Genomic DNA, 19,158 nt, shown 5'->3' on the forward strand with positions numbered 1-19,158 from the left:
TCCTTTTGAGACAGGTCTCACTGAATCTGGACTAGGCTGGCAGCCACTAAGTGACCTACCTCTTTGCCTATGTTGTCATGTTTGACTTTTACATGGATGTGGCGGATTTGAACTCAGGTCCTCTGCTCACTCAGCCAGTGCTCTTATTTAGAATGAAATCTCTCCAGGCCAACATTCCAAAAATATGGTTGTGAATTTTGGGGTCGAAGCTCAGGTTCTGTAGCCTGGGCAGTGCTGGAGAGCTCGCCCTGGTGGCATGGGTGCAGGAGAGCTGGCAGGCTGACCAACTCAGCTACCACCCAGGCCCAGATTCAGGGCTTTGACTTGGTGTTCCCTAACATCTAGCCCATCTATGAACTGCTGGAGTGTATGAAGGGGCCAGTCCTACAGACCCAAAGCTCCAGGATCTCCATGACACAGGGCAACAACAGGATATCCGAGAGAAGTCCATGAGGATCCAGGATTGATAGAGTAGCAGAAGCCAGAGGCCTCCAACCAGACCATGACTCATTGCAGTGAACATTTGCAAGTGAAGACCCTTGGATAAAAGGGTATATTCTGTGACACACTGTGGCACACTACAGCTTCTACAACAAGATTTTTTTTTTTTCCTTTTGGAATGGGGGTAGATTGTAAGGGCCGAGAGCAGGTACAAAGAGACAGGGAGATGACTGGGATTGAGGTGAATGATGTGAAATTCACAAAGACTCAGTAAAAAGTTTTGAAAAAAAGAAAAGCTCAGACTCTGGCAGTCCCAATAAGCTAAGCATGGCTACTCATGCCCAATATACGAGTTAAAAAGATAAGTAATACTGAAAGGCAGAGAAAGATTTATTTGGTGTGGTCACACTGGGAAGAGGAACACAAAAGGTTATCTAGTGAACTCCCGAGTCTATCTTTGGGGTACTAACATAATGTTTAGGTGTAAGTAGAGGGCCAGAGCTATGTCCTGTAAGGTGGTCCAAGCAGTGGTCAGAACTGTATGAATCTCTTGGTACGGAGGAGGTAAGATCCTCTTTTGGCTGGCCCGGAGTTTCAGCTTGTCTCTACTTAAACTGTGAGACTCCCAGGGAAATTTTAATTCTCTAGAGTCCATTGTTTCAATAGTCTGATAATACAAATGTTTCCCTTTAAAATATATTTCTCTGGCTGAGATAGTTATATCTCATTAAGACTTGTCTTTCATTTTAGGTGATTTCAGCATGAATTAGTGTGAAATTTCACACATTTATAAGTCAGGAGAAAAATAATCTCACTTGAGAAGAGCAAACCAAAATTAACCACCAGAAAGACACACCTTTGCCCTTTCAGAAAACTTGTCTTTTTCTTTCTTAACACAAAGCTTTAGCTAATTAATATTTGATTTACACTGATTGCAAATTCAACTTAATAGAAATAAACATTGCCTGGGTAAGTAATCAAACTAGAGGGCTGTCTCATGAAGTGTGCGGTCAGAACAGTGAACACCATTCCCGCTAAAACTAAGGATGATGAGCTCTATATTAATTTTCTTTCCTTGTGTGATCAGAGGAAGCCAAATGCACAAGAAAAGTGACCAGTGACATGGTGCAACATCAACTGAATGTTTCAGGGTGTCACAGAAGCCTGTATCAGCTGAAGCTTCTTGCATTAACTTGTTAATTTATCTCTCCAATTAGAAGTGTATATATATAATTAGCTATGGGTGTCTGCTTACTAAACATCCAGTGCCACTCACAGAACCTTGTAAACCAGCACAGTGGAGGGATCCAGTTGCAGGTAGCACTTTCACCGGACAACACGATCTGGAGCTATCACTCATAGGGTGTTTCTGCACCTGCCACAGCAGCGAGCTCATTACTAGCCATTTTGTGGTGCATCAGAGGAAGACGCCAGGGAAATCTGGACGAAAGCAGAATGTTTTTCACATATTTTGAGGTGTGAAGTATGAGCAGCTTCTGAGGCTTGTTGGAGCGGTGTTGGTCTCCTGGCCTTTCTTGGTTAGCTCTGAAGGTGGAACACAAGAATCTTGGTGGAGACTCCTGGGGTGGTCGCCGCCATTTCAAGGTTCTTAGAAAGTTAACCCACACCCATAATTTGAATCTGGGAAGAGGCACATCTTACAAAACTCACAATGAAACTCATGGCTAGATGCCAACTATGGATGCCAACTGTTTGTGTGTTATTTTTACTTTTTGTGTATAGGTATTTGCTGGCATGTAAAGCTGTACACCATGTGTATGCGGTGTCTTTAGAGGCCAGAAGGTATCGGATGCCCTGGGACTAGAGTTACAGACAGTTGTTAGCTGCCATATGGATGGTGGGAATTGAACCTGCGTCCTCTGGAAGAGCAGCCAGTCCTTCAAACTACTGGGACATCTCTCCAGCCCCAGGTTCGTGCTTTTTTGGTTTGGTTCCTTCTACCTTCACCATTCTAGGAGACAGGGGGAGAAAAGAGAGCCAAGATTAGTGGCTATATTTCTGCCCACACAGGAGATAGAGACAGTTCATAACTGGAATTCCCTCAAGGCAAATATGTTCTGTAGTATTGTTCTCTATTGAGGGGTCGCCTGAATCACACAGGGGTCTTATTCTTATTAGTTTCTACCAGTAGTGGACCATAAATAAGATACTGAAGATTTTTCTGTGTCTTCTTCAGCTGTAGTATAGATATCAGTCTGTTATGACTTCTAGGCTCCTTCAGGGATTGAGATGCTGTGGCCATAACTGGGATGTATCCATTATGGTTTTGTATTATCTGTCCAAAGTTTCCTGTGTTGGAAGTTTGGTCCCTGACATAACAGTACTGTGAGATGGTGACGTGGTTAAGAGGTAGGCTTTATGGGAAGTTGTAAGGTCATGGGTTTGTCCGAAGGCATATCAGCTGGTATAGGTGGAGCAGGTTACAAAGTAAGAGGCCACATGTCTGACCTCTTCTCCATATGCTGCTTATCTGCATCTGATGTTATGTTACTATGCCCCAAACGTGGCTGCCCAAACTTGGACTTCAGTTCTTAAAATTGTTCACCAAAGTCAAGTGCCTACCCAACATAAAATGTGCTAAGAAAATCCCAAATCTGAAGTTCGGGGCTAGATGCTGTTATGCTAGATCCTGATCACTGTCACTTTGCTCACAGCTCCGGTTCCTGCAGTGCGTCTGGGTCCCAGGCAAACTTCTTGTCCTCTGTTTCTCTCTATCCCATTTGGCTTTAGGAGAGGAATGGCTCTTACGATTTCATCCCACAGAGCATCACTAAGCCAAGCTGTTTGTATTGTCACTGATAACCAGTATTTTGGAGATAACCTGGCACAGTTGTAGCAGAAACCATGGCAGAAGTCCCAGACAGGGAGAATTAGACAGCTTTAAGAATCTTAGTCACTTCTGTCACAGGACAGATCTGCTGCTGAAGTGTCTTTGGCATTCTGAATTCTACTTACACTCTGTTCCTCAAGCTCTCTCTTCCTTGGCATGCCGGGGGGGGGCAGGGTATTCTTGTACCTGGAGTGGGTAAAGGAAGTTGCCCTCCTTTCTGGGGAACAGGCCAGCTTCAAAAGGCAGATGTATCTGAGTGAAAAGACATAGAGTAGGCCCCAATACAGACATAGAAGCTGGGGTTCTATCTTGGGGCATGTGGAGACCTCTGTCTAGGAATAGTCTTAGAAGTCTCCTCGAAGAAATAGGTTGTATTGGGACATGTTGGAATTCTGGGGAGCAAGAGGAGAGAGCTTGTAAAATTATAGCATAGAATTTAGAAAAGAGAGTCTTGATTACTCACAAGGATCTGGAGATGTCCGTGGGTGGCTTCCACCCGAGAGTCACCACGAGAGGAGACAGAGATTCACAAGGCTCACAGAAATAGGTGCTTCGTGCTGCTGGTCATGGAGAGTCTTAGCTCTGGACAGATGAATCCATGGTGAAAGGCCTTGTATTGTTTCCTTCCTAGTGAGGAACCTCTCTGCACACTGAGAGATTAAGGATGAGAAGCTCTTTAACGGCATCTGTCTTGCTCGGGCTATAATGCTCAAAAAGGAGGCAGCCCTAAACAGGAGGTTTACTGACTTACACACACCTCAGGCTTGTGCACGCCACTTATGCTGTCATCTTTCACTCTCTTGTTCAGGAACAGGCCTGGGCTATACTTTGAACAGTTTAAACAGAGACAGGAGACTGCAAGTCTGGCCACTTGGGCAGATGGAGATTTACACTCCACAGATGTTGCCAGCGTTATTTCTCAAGTATATCAGGCTTGTTCTTTTCAGAGAGTTGCTCCTGTGGTTATCCGTCTTGCCCATCTGGCTGGATTATAGTTTTCTCAAGAGAACTGGGGCCTTTACGGCAGGCCAGGACTTAATGCTAACTGTGACCCTGCAGTGCCCCCTTGAGCTTCCTGTTAGAAGAATGTTCTTGGGGAATGAACGTAATAGCTAGTGAATCCTAGTAAATTTCACTTATCTCTAACAGGCCTCAGACATACCTCTGGGCTGTTTTGTAGGCAGCTCCCTTAGTCAAATTCCACTTTTGTGACTTAATGTCTCCTAAGAAAAATCTATTGACACGTTCTATAACATTAATTCTGTATTCGAGTTTCTTCTACATCAGTAGCTTGACCGTAGTTGGAAACAAACTGCAGGGATTAAACAGTTCACCACACCAGCCCTACCATCTAGACAATCATCCCTCTGTACACATGGCAAATAGCAATATATATATATGTATGTGTGCTTGTGCGTGTGTATTATTTGCCTTGACAAAATAATATTTTGTTACCTCATGCATTTTCATCAGAGAATGAGTCTGTGGTCACTGGAACTATCTCCAGTTCTTTAAAACGTTCACTTTATTGGGTGTGTATGGGTGTTCTGCCTGCACGTGTGCCTGCGCACCACATGTACATTTGGTGGAGGCCAGAAGACAGTGTCATGTTCCTTGGCATTAGAGTTCTCTTCTTCACTACGTGGGTTCTGGAGATGGGGATTCAACTTGGGCTGTCATGCTTAGCACAAGTGCCTTTCCCTACTGAACCATTTCACTGCCCCCACCAGCACTTCTTGCTCCCATCTAACAGGCCCCCTCCCCAGCCTTCTCTCCCAACATAAACTTTTAAAATTAATTTCTTTATAAAAGAGATGGTGAATGGCTCTTAGCAAGCTGAGAGCCTCTCGTGCTTCATCACTGATTCATTAGTAAATGTTCTGTTGTCCTTTTATATGTCCTCCAGACATGAAGTATACAAGATATTAACTCCATATTCTCATTTTGTATATAGCCCTGTGTCTTGCTTGTGAATTTTAATACAGAAATTGGTAGATGAGCTAAACACAAATTGCTCTTTAAAGTGACGTTCCAGCAGGTTGAAACACAAGATTCTAAAGTCCTTAACAAACAAGCTTCCAAATTTCTAGAGTGTCATTTGATAGTATTCTTACAAGGATAAAGCATCCTTTCTTTGGGGCACAGCTAAGTGTTGCAACGTGCTTAAACTCTATAGTCTCTCTGTTGAGAGATACTTTAGTTCTTTCCATAACTGTGGCTCCTCTGCTGTAGCCTTTAGCATATCAGGAGCCATTTTGCCTCCAAGTCCCCATTTTGATAATAAGGTGAAATTAAGTTCAAGTTCTCAGGTTTAGGTTCCTGAGACCAGGACACAATTCAATAGTTCAATATTTGCTGCTTAGAATAAAACAATAGGTGATAAATGCACGTTCTGCTTGAGTTAAGACTGAAACATCCTGCTATTTTCTTTACTCCGAGAAAGCTGGAAAGTTCCCAAGAGTTCCCCTATCCTAAATCTCAGCCAATCAGCTTAAAGTGCTTTGTCTAGCTACTAAGATACAACACAAAATACACTTGGAACAAAATAGATTGTTTAGCTAGTCAAATGATGTAATGCTGCCCCCCCCCCCCCTTCCTGCACCTGGTTACCTGGTTACGGGTTTTGTTTGTTTGTTTGTATAAAAAAAAAAAACATGCCTTAGAAACAGACCAGGGTGGTAGTCTGGCTCCCGAGTCTGGTCCTGACTGGTCAGTTTTTGTTCAGCATTCAATCAATTTCCATCAATCTGAGTCTGTTGTGGTCAGTATGTGGCTATTCTTGACCGCATAACACTAAGGACTGGCAAGGTCTACAAGCCTGGGCTATAACATAGGAAGGTTACACTCTAGTACATGGCTCATCCAGATCACACAGGTCAATTCCCGAGTCACCCCTCTTCCTAGCTATAACAGGGTTGGCTCATCAGGATCCTCACAGCTAGGAGTCAGGGTTCTTATCTTTCCCTTACTTTTCACTTCTAGACAGCTTTGTTTTTGGCTGTGAGGAGAAAGCTTAGTTGTGTGAATTTTTCAAAAGATATTTTATTATTAGTAGTAGAGGTACACAGGCTTTTTCTGTGTAGCCCTGGCTGTCCTGGCACTCACTCTGTAGAGCAGGCCGCCCTCAAACTCAAGAGATCTGCCTGCCTTTGCTTCCCAAGTGCTAGGATTAAAGGCATGTGCTACCTACCACCACCTGACTTAGTTGTGTGAATTTTGATACTACTTAAAGGAGAGGTTTTTTTGTGGTTTTAATAACCTAGGGTAAAAGTAGAAGGGCTGAACCTTCAGTTGGGTAAGCTGCTACTAGCAGAGGCTTACTTGATTTCTGAGGTGTATGTATGGTAACCTGTGAAAAATCTTAGGATAAAAACATTTTGCAGCCAGGCATGGTGGCACACACCCTTAATCCCAGCACTCAGGGAGGCAGAGGCAGGCAGATTGCTTTGTAGATCAGGCTAGCCTCAAACTACAAAGCGATTCCAGGACAGCCAAGGCTACACAGAGAGAAGTCCTGTCTAGAAAAAAAAAATGTTCTTGCAACATTAGAGATGTGCTGGAATAAACTGGTAGGACTACGAAAACACTGAGATTGGGTTTTACTGGCAGAGAAGTTAGAGAGGATAGAAAATGTGGAAAAGATGCTGCAGAGCACCAGAGAGGCACATTGCAAAGGAAAGATGAGGTATAATGAGCTGCAGGGGACTAGGATGAGTTTGGGAAGTCAGAAGTATTGTGGCTGTCTGGCAAACTTTTACAGCACTACGGGTTATTTGCAGCTGTATCTAAGCACTGGCCTGAGGGCCTCTCCTTAATTACCCAGCCAAAGGTGTATACCACTGTTCCTTATATCCCTAGCTGCTTTATTATGTTCTGTCGGGAGCCGCATTCGCCATTACGAGATGGCGCTGGCTTCCTGCTAGAACTCGCCTTACAGCGGCGCATGCGCCACAACATGCAAATACGGATTTGAGTGCTCTCCCTATCAGAGAACACATGCTAATTGGGTATTGTGCGGAGCACCAATCATAGACTTGAGTGCTCTCCCTATCAGAGAACACATGCTAATTAGGTATTGTGCGGAGCACCAATCACAGACGAGCACGCCGCCCTGCAGGCTATTTAAGCAGAGCGCGCTTGGGGTTTGGGGTCCTTCTCCATCTACCTAAAAGAGCTTTACAATAAAGATTCTGCTGGACAAATCTTCGGTTGCCGCGTCATCCTTATCGGCGAAGGCTGCGCGCGACAATGTTCCCATTGTTGTAACACTGCATTATGTACTTATTCCTTTGGCTTATTTTCTCAGTAGAACACAGGCTTCTTGAGACAAGAAACTTTTATCCCCGTAACAGCTCATGGTATTATTAGCTACTAAATACATTTTTGTTTTGCTTCGAGTCAGGGTTTTGTGAAGCCCCGGCTGGTCTAGACTTTGCTAAGTAGCTGAAGCTGTCTTTGAACTCCTACGCCTCCTGTTTCCATCTCTCAAGTGTTGGGGAATATATGTGTATGCATGTGTCACACGCCTGACTCTAAATAAGTATTTTCAAATGCTTCAGTGAATTATGCATCTAGGGACTGGGTAAGCTGGGGACCAATAAGCAGCTGAGTCAGAAGTACCTATCTGTATTTTCATTCTGATTCTGCCACCTTGGGCCTGCTAATTTACCCTGCTGTCTCTGTCTATAGGTTGATAGAAATGGGACTATGGATATATCTCGTAGAAATGGTGGTAAAGGGGCAGAGTTCTGAGAAACAACAAAGAGACCAGTGCAACTGGAGACTGACAATGAGCAGGATGCTAAAGGAGATGAGGTGGAGGACGGCTGCATTTTTCCCATGAGTCCTGGGCAAGTCGGTGGGAGGTAGAGAGCAGAGTATGCAGTCATCTGAGATAATCCTAGTATACTTTAGAAGAATCCCCCTGGCTGCAGGGAAAGCAAAATTAAAGCAAAGAGATCAATTAAGAACCCATTTAATAATCCAAGCCAGAGACGCAGGTGGCTAGAACTAGCAGAGACATCAGTGGAATGAATAACAATAGTCGTATTCAAGATAATCTTAATGTGGGGCCTATACAGTTTGCTGGCAGGTAGATTTTGAGATAGAAGAAAGGAATGAACTATGCTTTATGTTCTCATTACTTTGTTCTGTTTTTCTTTTATTGTTGCCTGTGTAGCCCAGGCTGCTTTCCAACTCCTTGGCTACCCACCTAACCGCCTGAGTGCCTGGATTATAAGCATAGGTTACTAAACCCAGTTTATGTGGTGCTGGGGATTGAACCTGGAGCTTTGTGTGTGTTACACAGACACTCGGATGTGGCACAAACGTGCTCCATTCCTAGTTTTCTTAACAAAACTTCTGAAACAAGTAAATGGTTTTGAGTAATAAGTCCAAGAATTCAGTTTTCGACATGTTAAATTTAGTATACTTACTGGACAGCTATTATATAAAAGAGCAAAAGCTAGAAAACAAAAACAAAAAAAACCAAGATTGAAGGAATAAATTAGAAAGTCCTGGGAATACAGGCAATAATTGAAAGTCATGGAGCTGAAGGAGACTAATTCATTAAACATTTATTGAGCCCTTAATGCTAAGCTGTGATCTAAGCAATAATCAGTATACAAAGAAAAAAAAATCCATGCTCTAGTGATGCTTACATTCTAATGGGGTGATAAAGTAACTTAAAATATGTACAGTGCTCCCTTTTTCAGGCTTTAGTTACTTTTGGTCTGTCAGTCTGAAAATACTGAATGAAAATTCCAGAAATAAGGACTTAATGTTCTAAGTTGTGCACCATTCTGAGTGGCATGAAGAAATACTGTGTCTTTGCTTTTGCCAGATCATCCCTCTGTGTAGGAGTCCACACTGTATAAGCTACCCACTCAGTATAAGGATGGCCGACCTATATTGTAGTGCTTGTGTTCAGGTAGTCTCTGGGTTTTCTTTTCTATTTCATTTTGGGTTTTCGACATAAGGTTTCTCTGTGTAGGGTGTCCTGGAACTTGCTCTGTGGAACTGGCCAGCCTGGAACTCGAGATCTGCCTGCCTCTGCTCCCCCAGCACAGGGATTAAAGGCATGTGTCCTGGTTTTTAAAATTAGTCCTAATGCAGTTGATTAGTGATGTTGGCAATTCAAACATACCAAAATATGCTTTCTTTAAGTGAAAAGGTGAAAGTTTATCATAAGTATGTATATGTAGAAAAAAAAAAGCAGCATATATACGGTTTGGTACTGTGACTTGGGGAGTTACTGGGGTTCTTGGAAGGTATGCACCTCATTAGGGGGGCTACGGTTTAGCATATCAGATAGCAAATCAATCCTAAGAGAAAAAAACAAGTGAAAGGAGGCATGAGGTGCCTGAGAAGTTTTCAGTTTAATCCTGAAGGGCGTGAGCTGGGGGTCTAGTGCTCGCGATTAGACAAAAAGAAACACAAAGGCGCAGAGGCAAGAGCGTGGCTTCCTGCAGTGAGTTCACAGGAGTGCTGGGTGAGAACTGGGGTTCCGGGGCAGCGGCGTGTAAGGAAGGTGTAAGTCCAATGGGGATCCAAGGCCTTCAAGGCCGTTCAGTTCGATGTTTGCCACCAACGGTGTACGCCAGCATCCGGCACTAAGGACGCATGGGTAGGAGGGTCGAGAGCTCCAGACCAGCCTGGGCGACACAGTGAGACCCTGTCTAAAGCAAAACAAAACGAGGCGGTTAAGCCCAAAAAATCAAAAGGGAGAAGGGGGGAAAAAAACCAAAACGCCACCAAAGAGCAAAACAAAAACAAAACCCCAAACAAACCAGCCCCTGATCCGGTCCGCGGCTAACCCGCTTCCAGAGACCGGAACTCCGGGGCCGAGGCCGGACCGGAAGTAGCTTCAGCGGCGGCGGCATTTTGCAGGCTGCATTTCCGTTGGCGGCGGCGGCGGCGGGAATCGAGCCGCTGGCTGGAGGCTAGGCCTCTGTGGAAGTGAATCCGGCGGGAATCTGAGCCATCGGAGCCGCCACCATGGTGAGAGGGCGCGGGCTGGCCGCAGGGCGCTCGGGGGTGCGGAGGGGGGCGATGGCCGACGGCGTCCGTGGCTTGCAGACGCCTGTGGCGGAGAAGGTCGGGCCGAAGCCGCTTAATCCGGGCTGCAAAGGCCTGGCTCTGCGGTGCGGCTGGGCCTGGGTGCAGGATGAAGGCCGACCGGGGTACGGAGGCCGGCGAGCGTCCCCCGGAGCCACGGTGGTTCGATTCCGCGGCCTCGGTAGCAGTAAACTCGGGGGTCAGTGCGTGCTCGGGCTCCCGGAGCCGACGCGAGCGCCGGGCCGGCTCGGGGGAGTAGCGGAGGTCACGGCCGGGAACCGGAGTCCTCTGGCGAGGGGCGCGCTGGGGTGGAGAAGAGTGTTTACAAGCGGGGAGCCACCCCGTTACTCAGATTTTTACATGCTGGGGTACGGCAGGCGCTGGGAATGCACCCCGAAATAAGTTCTGTCTTCACTTAGTTCCAGTTTCTGGCCCAGGCAGTTCTACTCTAACTCGCCACGGTAGTCCAGCGTTAGGCAGAAGTAACCGGGGGGTGGGGGTCAGAAACGCTCACCCCACCGCAGACTCAGAGTGATTGTTTAGGAGTGCCGCCCCTCCCCCCACAGGAGGGAGGGTTGCCAATCCGGAGGACTGCAAGAGCAAAGAAGTAGACGGCAAGAAATTGTCAGGAACCGCGTTGCTAAAGTCCTAATCTTGCTGTATGCTATGGGTAGTAAAATATCGCTGAAAGATTAAAAATTTAGGTTTACAAAGTTCAGCCAGGGAAAGTGGCCGTTGCTTGAAGTCTCAGTTTGTAATTTGTATTTCTGTATTTAGTAGGCAAGAGGATATTAAAAAAATGTATTTATTGTTTTATTCATTACAGTTTATTCACTTTGTATCCAAGCTGTAGCCCCCTCCCTAATCCCTTCCCAATCCTACCCTCCCTCCCTCCCTCATTTCCGATGCTCCTCCCCAAGTCCACTAGTAGGGGAAGTCCTCCTCCCCTTCAAGAGGATATTTTTGAGAGTTGCCTGAGATTAAGTCCTTACTTAACTTTCAGCCTGGGGTAACGTGTTTTATAGTAAAAAGGAATGACAGTGGGTCCAACTTTGAGGATCAAATGAAATACACAATCTCTTTCAAGGGCCTGGATATAAAGGGAGTACCCAATAAAGTATCAGCTGTTAACAGGTGAATGGATCAATGTATACTGATCCTGGGAACAGAGTTCTTTAAGATGATTGTTTAAGCAGAAAACACATAATCCTGGCTCTTTGGGTTAGGGCTGAATAATGCTCACAGGGGTGAACAGCAGTTGCAGTTCTTGTAGAGAGAAGGTACTTGGGTAGTCAGAGGTGACGTACTACCAGTTATGTCTCTAAGAGAGATGGGTACCTCTGTTAACCTAGGGATGGATATAGGCTTCCTCTTTATTTTTGCAAAGCTACACTGGGAACCAGGGCAGAAAATGTTGCCTTAATTAAAAATTAAGGATAACAAGTTGTGTAAGTTAAGTTTCCAGACTAATTAGCACTCTAGCCCAGAAAAGTTAGCCTGCTACAAAAAGCCCTGGAGATGTGATAACCGATTCTTGATTTAAGGACTCCATTAACTTTCTGGTAATAAGCTTTTCCTTAAGTGGATTTTTAGTGCCAGTCAAATTCCAGTTCTTAGTTGTTTAGACGGATTTAGATGTTTATAGCACTGAGTCTGCACAGTGGCTTAATGTCTAGCATGGATGGATTTGATTAGTTTGTGGACACTTCAGCCCCCTGAGACAAACACATCGTAGACAAAAGTCAGTTACACTCTGAGGAAGATTGCTTTTTTTTTTTTTTTTTTAAGGGAAGGAGAATAGATTACAGGGCAGAAGTCAAGGCTGAAAGCTGGGTGGTGAAGATTCTCAGATAAAGGCATTGTGTGGAAGGTAGCTGAAAATTGTTGAGAAGGTTAGATACACAAAATTAGTCTGGAAGATTTGGGGGAGGGCCAGAAGTGCGTGAGCCGCAAAGATCTGAGCTCTGCTGTTCGCTGCTCCCTTCTTGCAGACTGTGGGCAAGAGCAGCAAGATGCTGCAGCACATTGACTACAGGATGAGATGCATCCTGCAAGATGGCCGCATCTTCATCGGGACCTTCAAAGCTTTTGACAAGCATATGAATTTGATCCTCTGTGACTGTGATGAATTCAGGAAGATCAAGTAAGGAGAAGGCTGCTGGGAGGGAGAAGGGCCTGGGAGTAGAGTGGATGGTATGGGGGGGCCAAGTGTGGGGTGGTGATGCAGTTAGGTGTTCTTGCCTGCTCGCCTGATTTTGAAGGGAGTAACTTAAGGGAACATTGGCTGCTAAGACATCTTCCTTAGTCCAGCAAACCTTGCTCTCTAAGTCTAGCAGAGTGGAAGTTGGTGAGGAGGGCTGCGAGGCTTTGAATTTCTCTTGAGTTTGCATGCCCCTGGGTACTGGGGTAAAGGGCTCTCATGTTCTCCCCACAGGTGTGTGAGGGGGGAGAGCTTGATTTTCTGGCCTCATTACCTATTTGTAAAGCTGTAGCCTAAAGGGCTCTCCTAATGCAGCCTGGTCTGAAACTGCTTTAAGAAGCCTCTGACCCTCTTCAGGGTAAGTGCTCTGCTCCCCATGTGGGCTTGGGGCCAGTCATTTTTGTTGGCATTTTCTAAAAATTTGGAGCTATTTTCTGGTCTGCTGCAGTTCTGTAAAGTTATTAGCTAACTTCTCTCAGGCTCATTAAACAATGATCTATTTCAGTCCTGTTTTCTATATTCAGGACATCTTGAGGCTCAGCAAGATGGTGTGACGTTGTGGTCATATGCACACTCTTGCCGTATGCAGCATTCGCATTATGTACTGACTGAATTCCCTTAAATTCTTTTTGAGGTTGTCTTCTTTTGTGGCCCAAGAAAGTATAGAATAAAAATGCAGAAATGCCTGACTGCCTGGTATATATTAGGGCCAGCAGATGAGTGTGGAACTTACATTCTAAAAATGGAACTGATTTTCTGATCCAAAAAAGTTGGAAAATTATTTTTTAAATAAAATTAATGAGAAAAACAAATACCTGTTTTTTTCCCCCCATTATAAAAAGCCAATACAGGCTTATATAACAAGACAGTATGAGCTAAAAAGGAAAAAAAAAATCTTAAGTCTTTAAAAAAATCAGGATATTTTGCCTTTAGTTTAAGGACTAAAGTTTTTGGTTTTGGCTCCCTACTCCCCATCTTGCAGTTAGTTTTCCTAGTTTGCATTTTTATTTCATTCATCTTTTCTGCTTGGTGTTTGGGATGGGTTCTCCTTTGAAATTTCTTTGTGACTCTTATAAAAATTCAACTTCTGTGTACATGAAATTCCTTTTACCTTTTCCTCTATTTCTTCTGTTTCTCATGTAAGGTGAAGGGTGGACTTGTAGGCCTTGAGGGTGAATGGTACACTGCATGGGTATGGAGTGGGCTGAGGAATTGTTGAGCATGCTTCTTGTCTGTGAGATCTTAAGCTGAAGTGAAGGAGCAAGGTAGTAGCTAAGAAAACTGGGAAACACATTTGCAGTTGGCTGTGGAAGCATCTTTGCCAGGTCTGGGTGTTCTTGCTGCTTGTCCTGTTTCCTGGTCTGTGTATCTTGGTTTGGTAGAAAACAGCCAGCCACCTCCATGAGTCACTTAGCCTGGGATACTGTCCAGAGGACATATTTTAGAAAGTTTATAAGCTATTTGTCAGGTGATGTAACCAACATACAGCCAACCTTGGTGGTTCCTAGATAGGCAAATGGAAATGTTCCCTCCTTTCTAATAGTTTTTTTTCCTTGTTCTTCTAAAAATTCAATTTTAGGCCAAAGAACTCCAAACAAGCAGAAAGGGAAGAGAAGCGAGTCCTTGGTCTGGTGTTGCTTCGAGGGGAGAACCTGGTCTCCATGACAGTAGAAGGACCTCCTCCTAAAGATGTAAGTCCCCTCTGTTAGGTACTCTGGCTGTACTCCCCTTTATAGATGATAAATGAAATTATAAAATAGCTGCCCTGCCAGTGAGTAGAGTGGAGAGAAAGCTAGAGTTTGTGACTCCAAGGAACCCTAATTAGCAGGGGAACTGCCTGAGGCTGTTCAGCAAATATATATATATATGTAACAACAATTAATGAAAATAGAGGGAAAAAAGGGGGAAACTAATAATCCCACAAAGAATAATTTAAAATAATTAAAAGCTTCTCCTGGGTGTGATGGTACAAGCCTTTGCTCCCAGCAGAGGCAAGTGGATTCATGAGTTCAGGACTAGCCAGGGCTACATAGTAAGAGCCTGTCACAAACAACAGCAACCAAAAGTTCCACATAATAGAATTTATGGGACTTGGTTGGTAGTTACAGAATAATAATATTTATTACCTGTGCACCAGGGACATCCTTATAAGAGGTTTTTAGTTCGTTTTTGAGAATTTACCCTCACCTTATGGATGAAATAAACTTGAGTTTAGTAGTATATCTAAGATGTCACAGCTAAAGCCAGGCGCAGTGGCGCATGCCTGTGATCCCAGCACCCTGGAGACAGGAGGCCTAGTCTATAAAGCAAAGTCCAGGACAGCCAGGGCTACCTGTTTTGAAAACCCAAACCAAGTTAAAAGAAAACAAAGTCACAGCTAGTAAATGGCAAACCTGACATTTGATCCCAGATGATCTTGGTTCTACAAACACCAACTGTGTTTATAAATAGAGCTGTCTAAAAAGAACCTAACCAGATTTTCTCTTTATTTTAAGACATTGCTAACCAGGAGGCTATTCTTAGTCTGTATTTATTTGTGTATGTATCTGTTTTCATTTTGTAGTGTTTGGGTTGAACTCAGAGCATCTTGTATGCTAGGCAAGCACTCTACCACTCAGTTGACTCTTCAGTTCTCTTGTTTAATTTTACACGTACTTCTTTGTATGTACCACATGAAAAAGTTTGTTCTGCCTTCTCAGTTTGTAAACATTCTTTAGTTACCCTCTTGCTTTAAATCCTGTAATGATGGACAGCCTCTCAAATGAGTACAGAGTAGTTTATCTCATTCATGTTGTTATTTTGAACTCATTATAGCCTTTCCCATTTGTAAATGTGTATAAGAGGTATTATTTGGCCATTGTCATGTAGCAATAGAGAATCAATGGATCCTGTGTGTCTGTTGCCAGGTCAAGTGCTCTGTCTACTAATCGTATCTGAATGAAGAGTCTTAGCTTTGACTCTGGGTTTTAGTTTTGTAAGAAGGAATGTAGGTACTGAGTGATGTACTTCTAGCTTCTTTAAGGGGTGCTAGGTAGGCTCTTGGTCTTGCATAGAGGAGGAATGGTGTTAGTATAGAGTGAATGCTGTTTAAGTGCTTTAAAGGTTACTTAGAATCCTATAGGTCACTGAACATTTCAGCATCTTTCTTTTTTTTTCAGACTGGCATTGCCCGAGTGCCACTTGCTGGAGCTGCTGGGGGTCCAGGTATTGGCAGGGCTGCTGGCAGAGGAATCCCAGCTGGTGTTCCCATGCCCCAGGCTCCTGCAGGACTTGCTGGGCCAGTCCGAGGGGTTGGAGGACCATCCCAGCAGGTGAGGTATTGGAGGAGGGCTACCGGTTTCTGGTAGCCAAAAGGATAGGGGAGAATCACAGCTTGAGAAAGAGTCCAGAATGGTCAGTCTCATGATGAGTCAGGATTGTCAGGCTATCAGTGTTTATGTGAAGAGATGTACAAAAGGTATTCTAGTCAACTGAATTTAGCAAAATATTCCTGTGACAGTAAATGTACTTTCTCTTTTCTTGTCATCAGTTTTAATTGAAAGTGCAAGTGCTTTTCCTAAGTTGGATTGGGAACCCTTAATAATGTCAGGCCAAGAGGCTGGAATCTGGCGTTCAGGCTTCCTGATACTTGACTTTTATATGGAAAGTCTGCAGTATGAATTGTAGCTTTAGGAGACTCTGCTCAGTGTAGTTGTGGAGAAGGGTAGGGAGATGTGCTGACCAGTGTTTTCATTCCTCTTCTTCGTTTTCTTAGGTGATGACCCCGCAAGGAAGAGGCACTGTTGCAGCTGCTGCAGCTGCAGCCACAGCCAGTATTGCAGGAGCTCCAACTCAGTACCCACCTGGCCGTGGGGGTCCTCCTCCTCCTATGGGCCGTGGGGCACCTCCTCCAGGTAAATGCTGTCCAAGGACACCAGTGCTAATTCGTCACAAAATGCCGTAGCTGGATTCATGATGAAATAGATCCTTGACTGAAACTGTGATGAGTTGTGTAGTTAAGCAGGATTACTCTGAGATCCAGCCTGGCTGACTGAACTGGGAACTAGCTGGACAAGAGCCAGTAGGAGCCCCATTCTTTGGCTCAAGGGTCACTTTGCTTGTAGAGGCTGAGAGGATGGACTAGGCCATCTGACTTGGTAGACATCTTTGTATGTTTCCTTCTGTCTTTTAAAAAGTTACTTGACTATATTTTTGGGCTTTTCTCCTTCAGGAATGATGGGCCCACCTCCTGGCATGAGGCCTCCCATGGGTCCCCCAATGGGGATCCCTCCTGGCCGAGGAACTCCAATGGGCATGCCCCCTCCTGGGATGCGACCTCCTCCTCCAGGGATGCGAGGTAAGTGTCTACAGTAGTGACTTCGGCTTCCTTTCTGAGAGTTTATTGGAGTGGGAACTGGAGGTTGGCTTCCAACATCTGTTTGGCCCTCAAATTTGGGGAAGTGAGCTTTTGGAGAATAGCTGTGTCCAGAAAGTAGAGAGAAGGGAATAAGCATTTAACAGGTGGTCTTGCCTCCCTGGTGGGACAGAGGTGGGGTTAGTGTCCACTGCAGACACCCTGGATGTAAGCTGCGAGTCCTGAGATCACAGTAGAGACTGCAGTGCCCTTGAATAATTAAGAGGGCATGCCCTTTGCCTGGGCATGGTGGCTTGTGCCTTAAAAAAAGGCTCAGAGAGCGTCTGATGACGTTCTGTGTTCTTTCTATGAAGTCATTATAGTAAGTCTTAAGATACATAATGGTCAAATTTCATGACTGTTTTATGTCTCTTTGATTTTGCATGTGTGGTTTTTCCAGACATAGCCCAGTCAACCCTAGGAATGTCTTCAGTTAGCATTGTATGTCCCTGTAGTCACTTGATAGCTACCTGCATTGTTACAGATCAGGTACTGACTAAACGTCTTTCTCTCGCTTCAGGTCTGCTTTGATCCTCGGACAGCATTATGTCAGTAGCTCCACAGAGGCGTTGGCCCTATTCCCCAGGGCCAAGTTACCACAGACCTGTTTGTTTGTTAATGCTGTTGATGGAGTCTCACTGGATTGTCTGGTTTTCCTTTCAGGGCCCCCTCTTGGGAAATGTGCCCTCTGAGGCCCTAGACTCATCTTGGTCCTCCTCAGCTCCTTGCCTGTTTCCCAAAAGGCTGTACATAGTACTTTTTTCCTGTGGCCTATGAAGCTGGTTTATAATAAACTCTAAAGAGACTGTTAAACACGCACTTGATACATCCATTTATTTGTCTTTAGAAAAGCCTTGGATATGTTGGGTACCTAGTAGTTAAGGGTAACCTTGAAAAAATTCACCCTATCATTAGCTGCTTCCCATTAATATTTTACTGTTGTTTGGACTAAGAAAGTTGCAAAACTGAACTACAATGAGGCTTTTTGCCCGTAAAATGTAAAGATCAGTTTGAGGAAAAAAATCTGTTCGGTGTTACGTTCCTTGAATAGGCAAATCTTTATGAAGCAAACACTAAACCTTTTTGAGAGGGGCTGGGTGTGGCTACTGTGAGAACTTTGTCTCAGGGTCACATGCACGTACTGTAACCTGACTTGTAAATGGGATTACCATGATTTCTGCCCAGTTGGCGTGGGTGATGAGATAGTGAGCAGCACTGTAGTACTTAGTACGGCAAGATGAGTGGTGAACCATGAGTGCTGGCTTCCTTAGCATGCGGCAGTAGTTCCTTGAAGTCACATTAGCAGAGGTGAGGAGGCAGGGTTAACTCAGTAACAGAACACGATTAATCCATTATTCCACGATCACACTGGGAACAGAAGGAAATTCTAAACAGTCCCTCAGCTGGGCCTGGGGTGGTGTGGCTTAGTGATGGAATGTTTGCCCAGTATTTTCAAAGCTGGATTTGATTCCCAGCATTTAGGATGAGGGAAATGGCTGCGTAGCCAACTACACAAAGCTGCCTTCGCTGTTAAGCCTTCCACCTGGGGCTGGAGTCTAGCTAGGGCAGCTGGGAGGTAAAGTAACTGCCAGTGACAAGCTTATGTGTCCAGCAAGTTATAAATCATGAGGCAGCCTGTGCGTGAATGAGTTCAAAGTTGTAGGGTAGAAATTGACTACTGTGTCAGTCTGAAAAGGAAGTTAAGAATTTCGCTTGGGACAGTATTAGAGTTCCCTAGAACAGAACTTATAAAATGAATATAGGGGATTTATTAGACTGGATTACAGATTGCAGTCCAACTAGTCTAACAATGGCTGTCTCCCAGTGTAAAGTCCAAGAATCCAGTACTTCAGTCCATGAGGCTGGATGTCTTGGTCTTCAGTATTGACCAGAATCCCAAAGAAGTGGCTCCAATGCCAGTGGAGGAATGGACTTGGTCAGTAAGAGCAAGAAGGCAAAGAGCAAGCTTCCAGAAGCAAAAATCTCACCACCTCAAAAGGTTCAGATTGCAACAGTGGGTCTTCCCACTTCAAATGATTACTAAAAAATAAAAAAAAAATTCTTCATAGGGGTACCCAGCTCTTGGGGGTTTTAAGATGTAGTCAAGTTGACAACTAAGAAAGGTCATCACAGATAGCAACCAGAGGACTAGGAATCAATGAGTTCAGAGGTTATACTCTGAAAATGAAAAATTGTGACAGGAAATGAGAAAGATTT

General features: G+C 44.5%; 1 protein-coding gene across 1 annotated transcript; it reads left to right on the top strand.

Moving 5' to 3' along the window:
* The first annotated feature begins 10,135 nt into the window (after window positions 1-10,135).
* Window positions 10,136-17,760, top strand: Snrpb (small nuclear ribonucleoprotein polypeptides B and B1). The gene is made up of 7 exons (XM_021645112.2): window positions 10,136-10,291; window positions 12,340-12,491; window positions 14,128-14,239; window positions 15,707-15,859; window positions 16,303-16,441; window positions 16,759-16,884; window positions 17,462-17,760. Exons 1-7 carry the CDS (start codon window positions 10,289-10,291, stop codon window positions 17,470-17,472), a joined length of 696 nt encoding a protein of 231 aa, XP_021500787.1. The 5' UTR covers window positions 10,136-10,288; the 3' UTR covers window positions 17,473-17,760.
* Window positions 17,761-19,158: the final 1,398 nt, after the last annotated feature.

This window comes from Meriones unguiculatus, chromosome 18, assembly GCF_030254825.1.
Source record: "Meriones unguiculatus strain TT.TT164.6M chromosome 18, Bangor_MerUng_6.1, whole genome shotgun sequence".
NCBI classification, from domain to species: domain Eukaryota; kingdom Metazoa; phylum Chordata; class Mammalia; order Rodentia; family Muridae; genus Meriones; species Meriones unguiculatus.

Bases quoted from the DNA above. Each gene is read 5' to 3' on its own strand.
- Snrpb (XM_021645112.2), top strand. The intron at 14,240-15,706 runs GTAAGTCCCCTC...TTTTTTTTTCAG, and splicing joins AAGGACCTCCTCCTAAAGAT to ACTGGCATTGCCCGAGTGCC. The intron at 15,860-16,302 runs GTGAGGTATTGG...TCGTTTTCTTAG, and splicing joins TTGGAGGACCATCCCAGCAG to GTGATGACCCCGCAAGGAAG.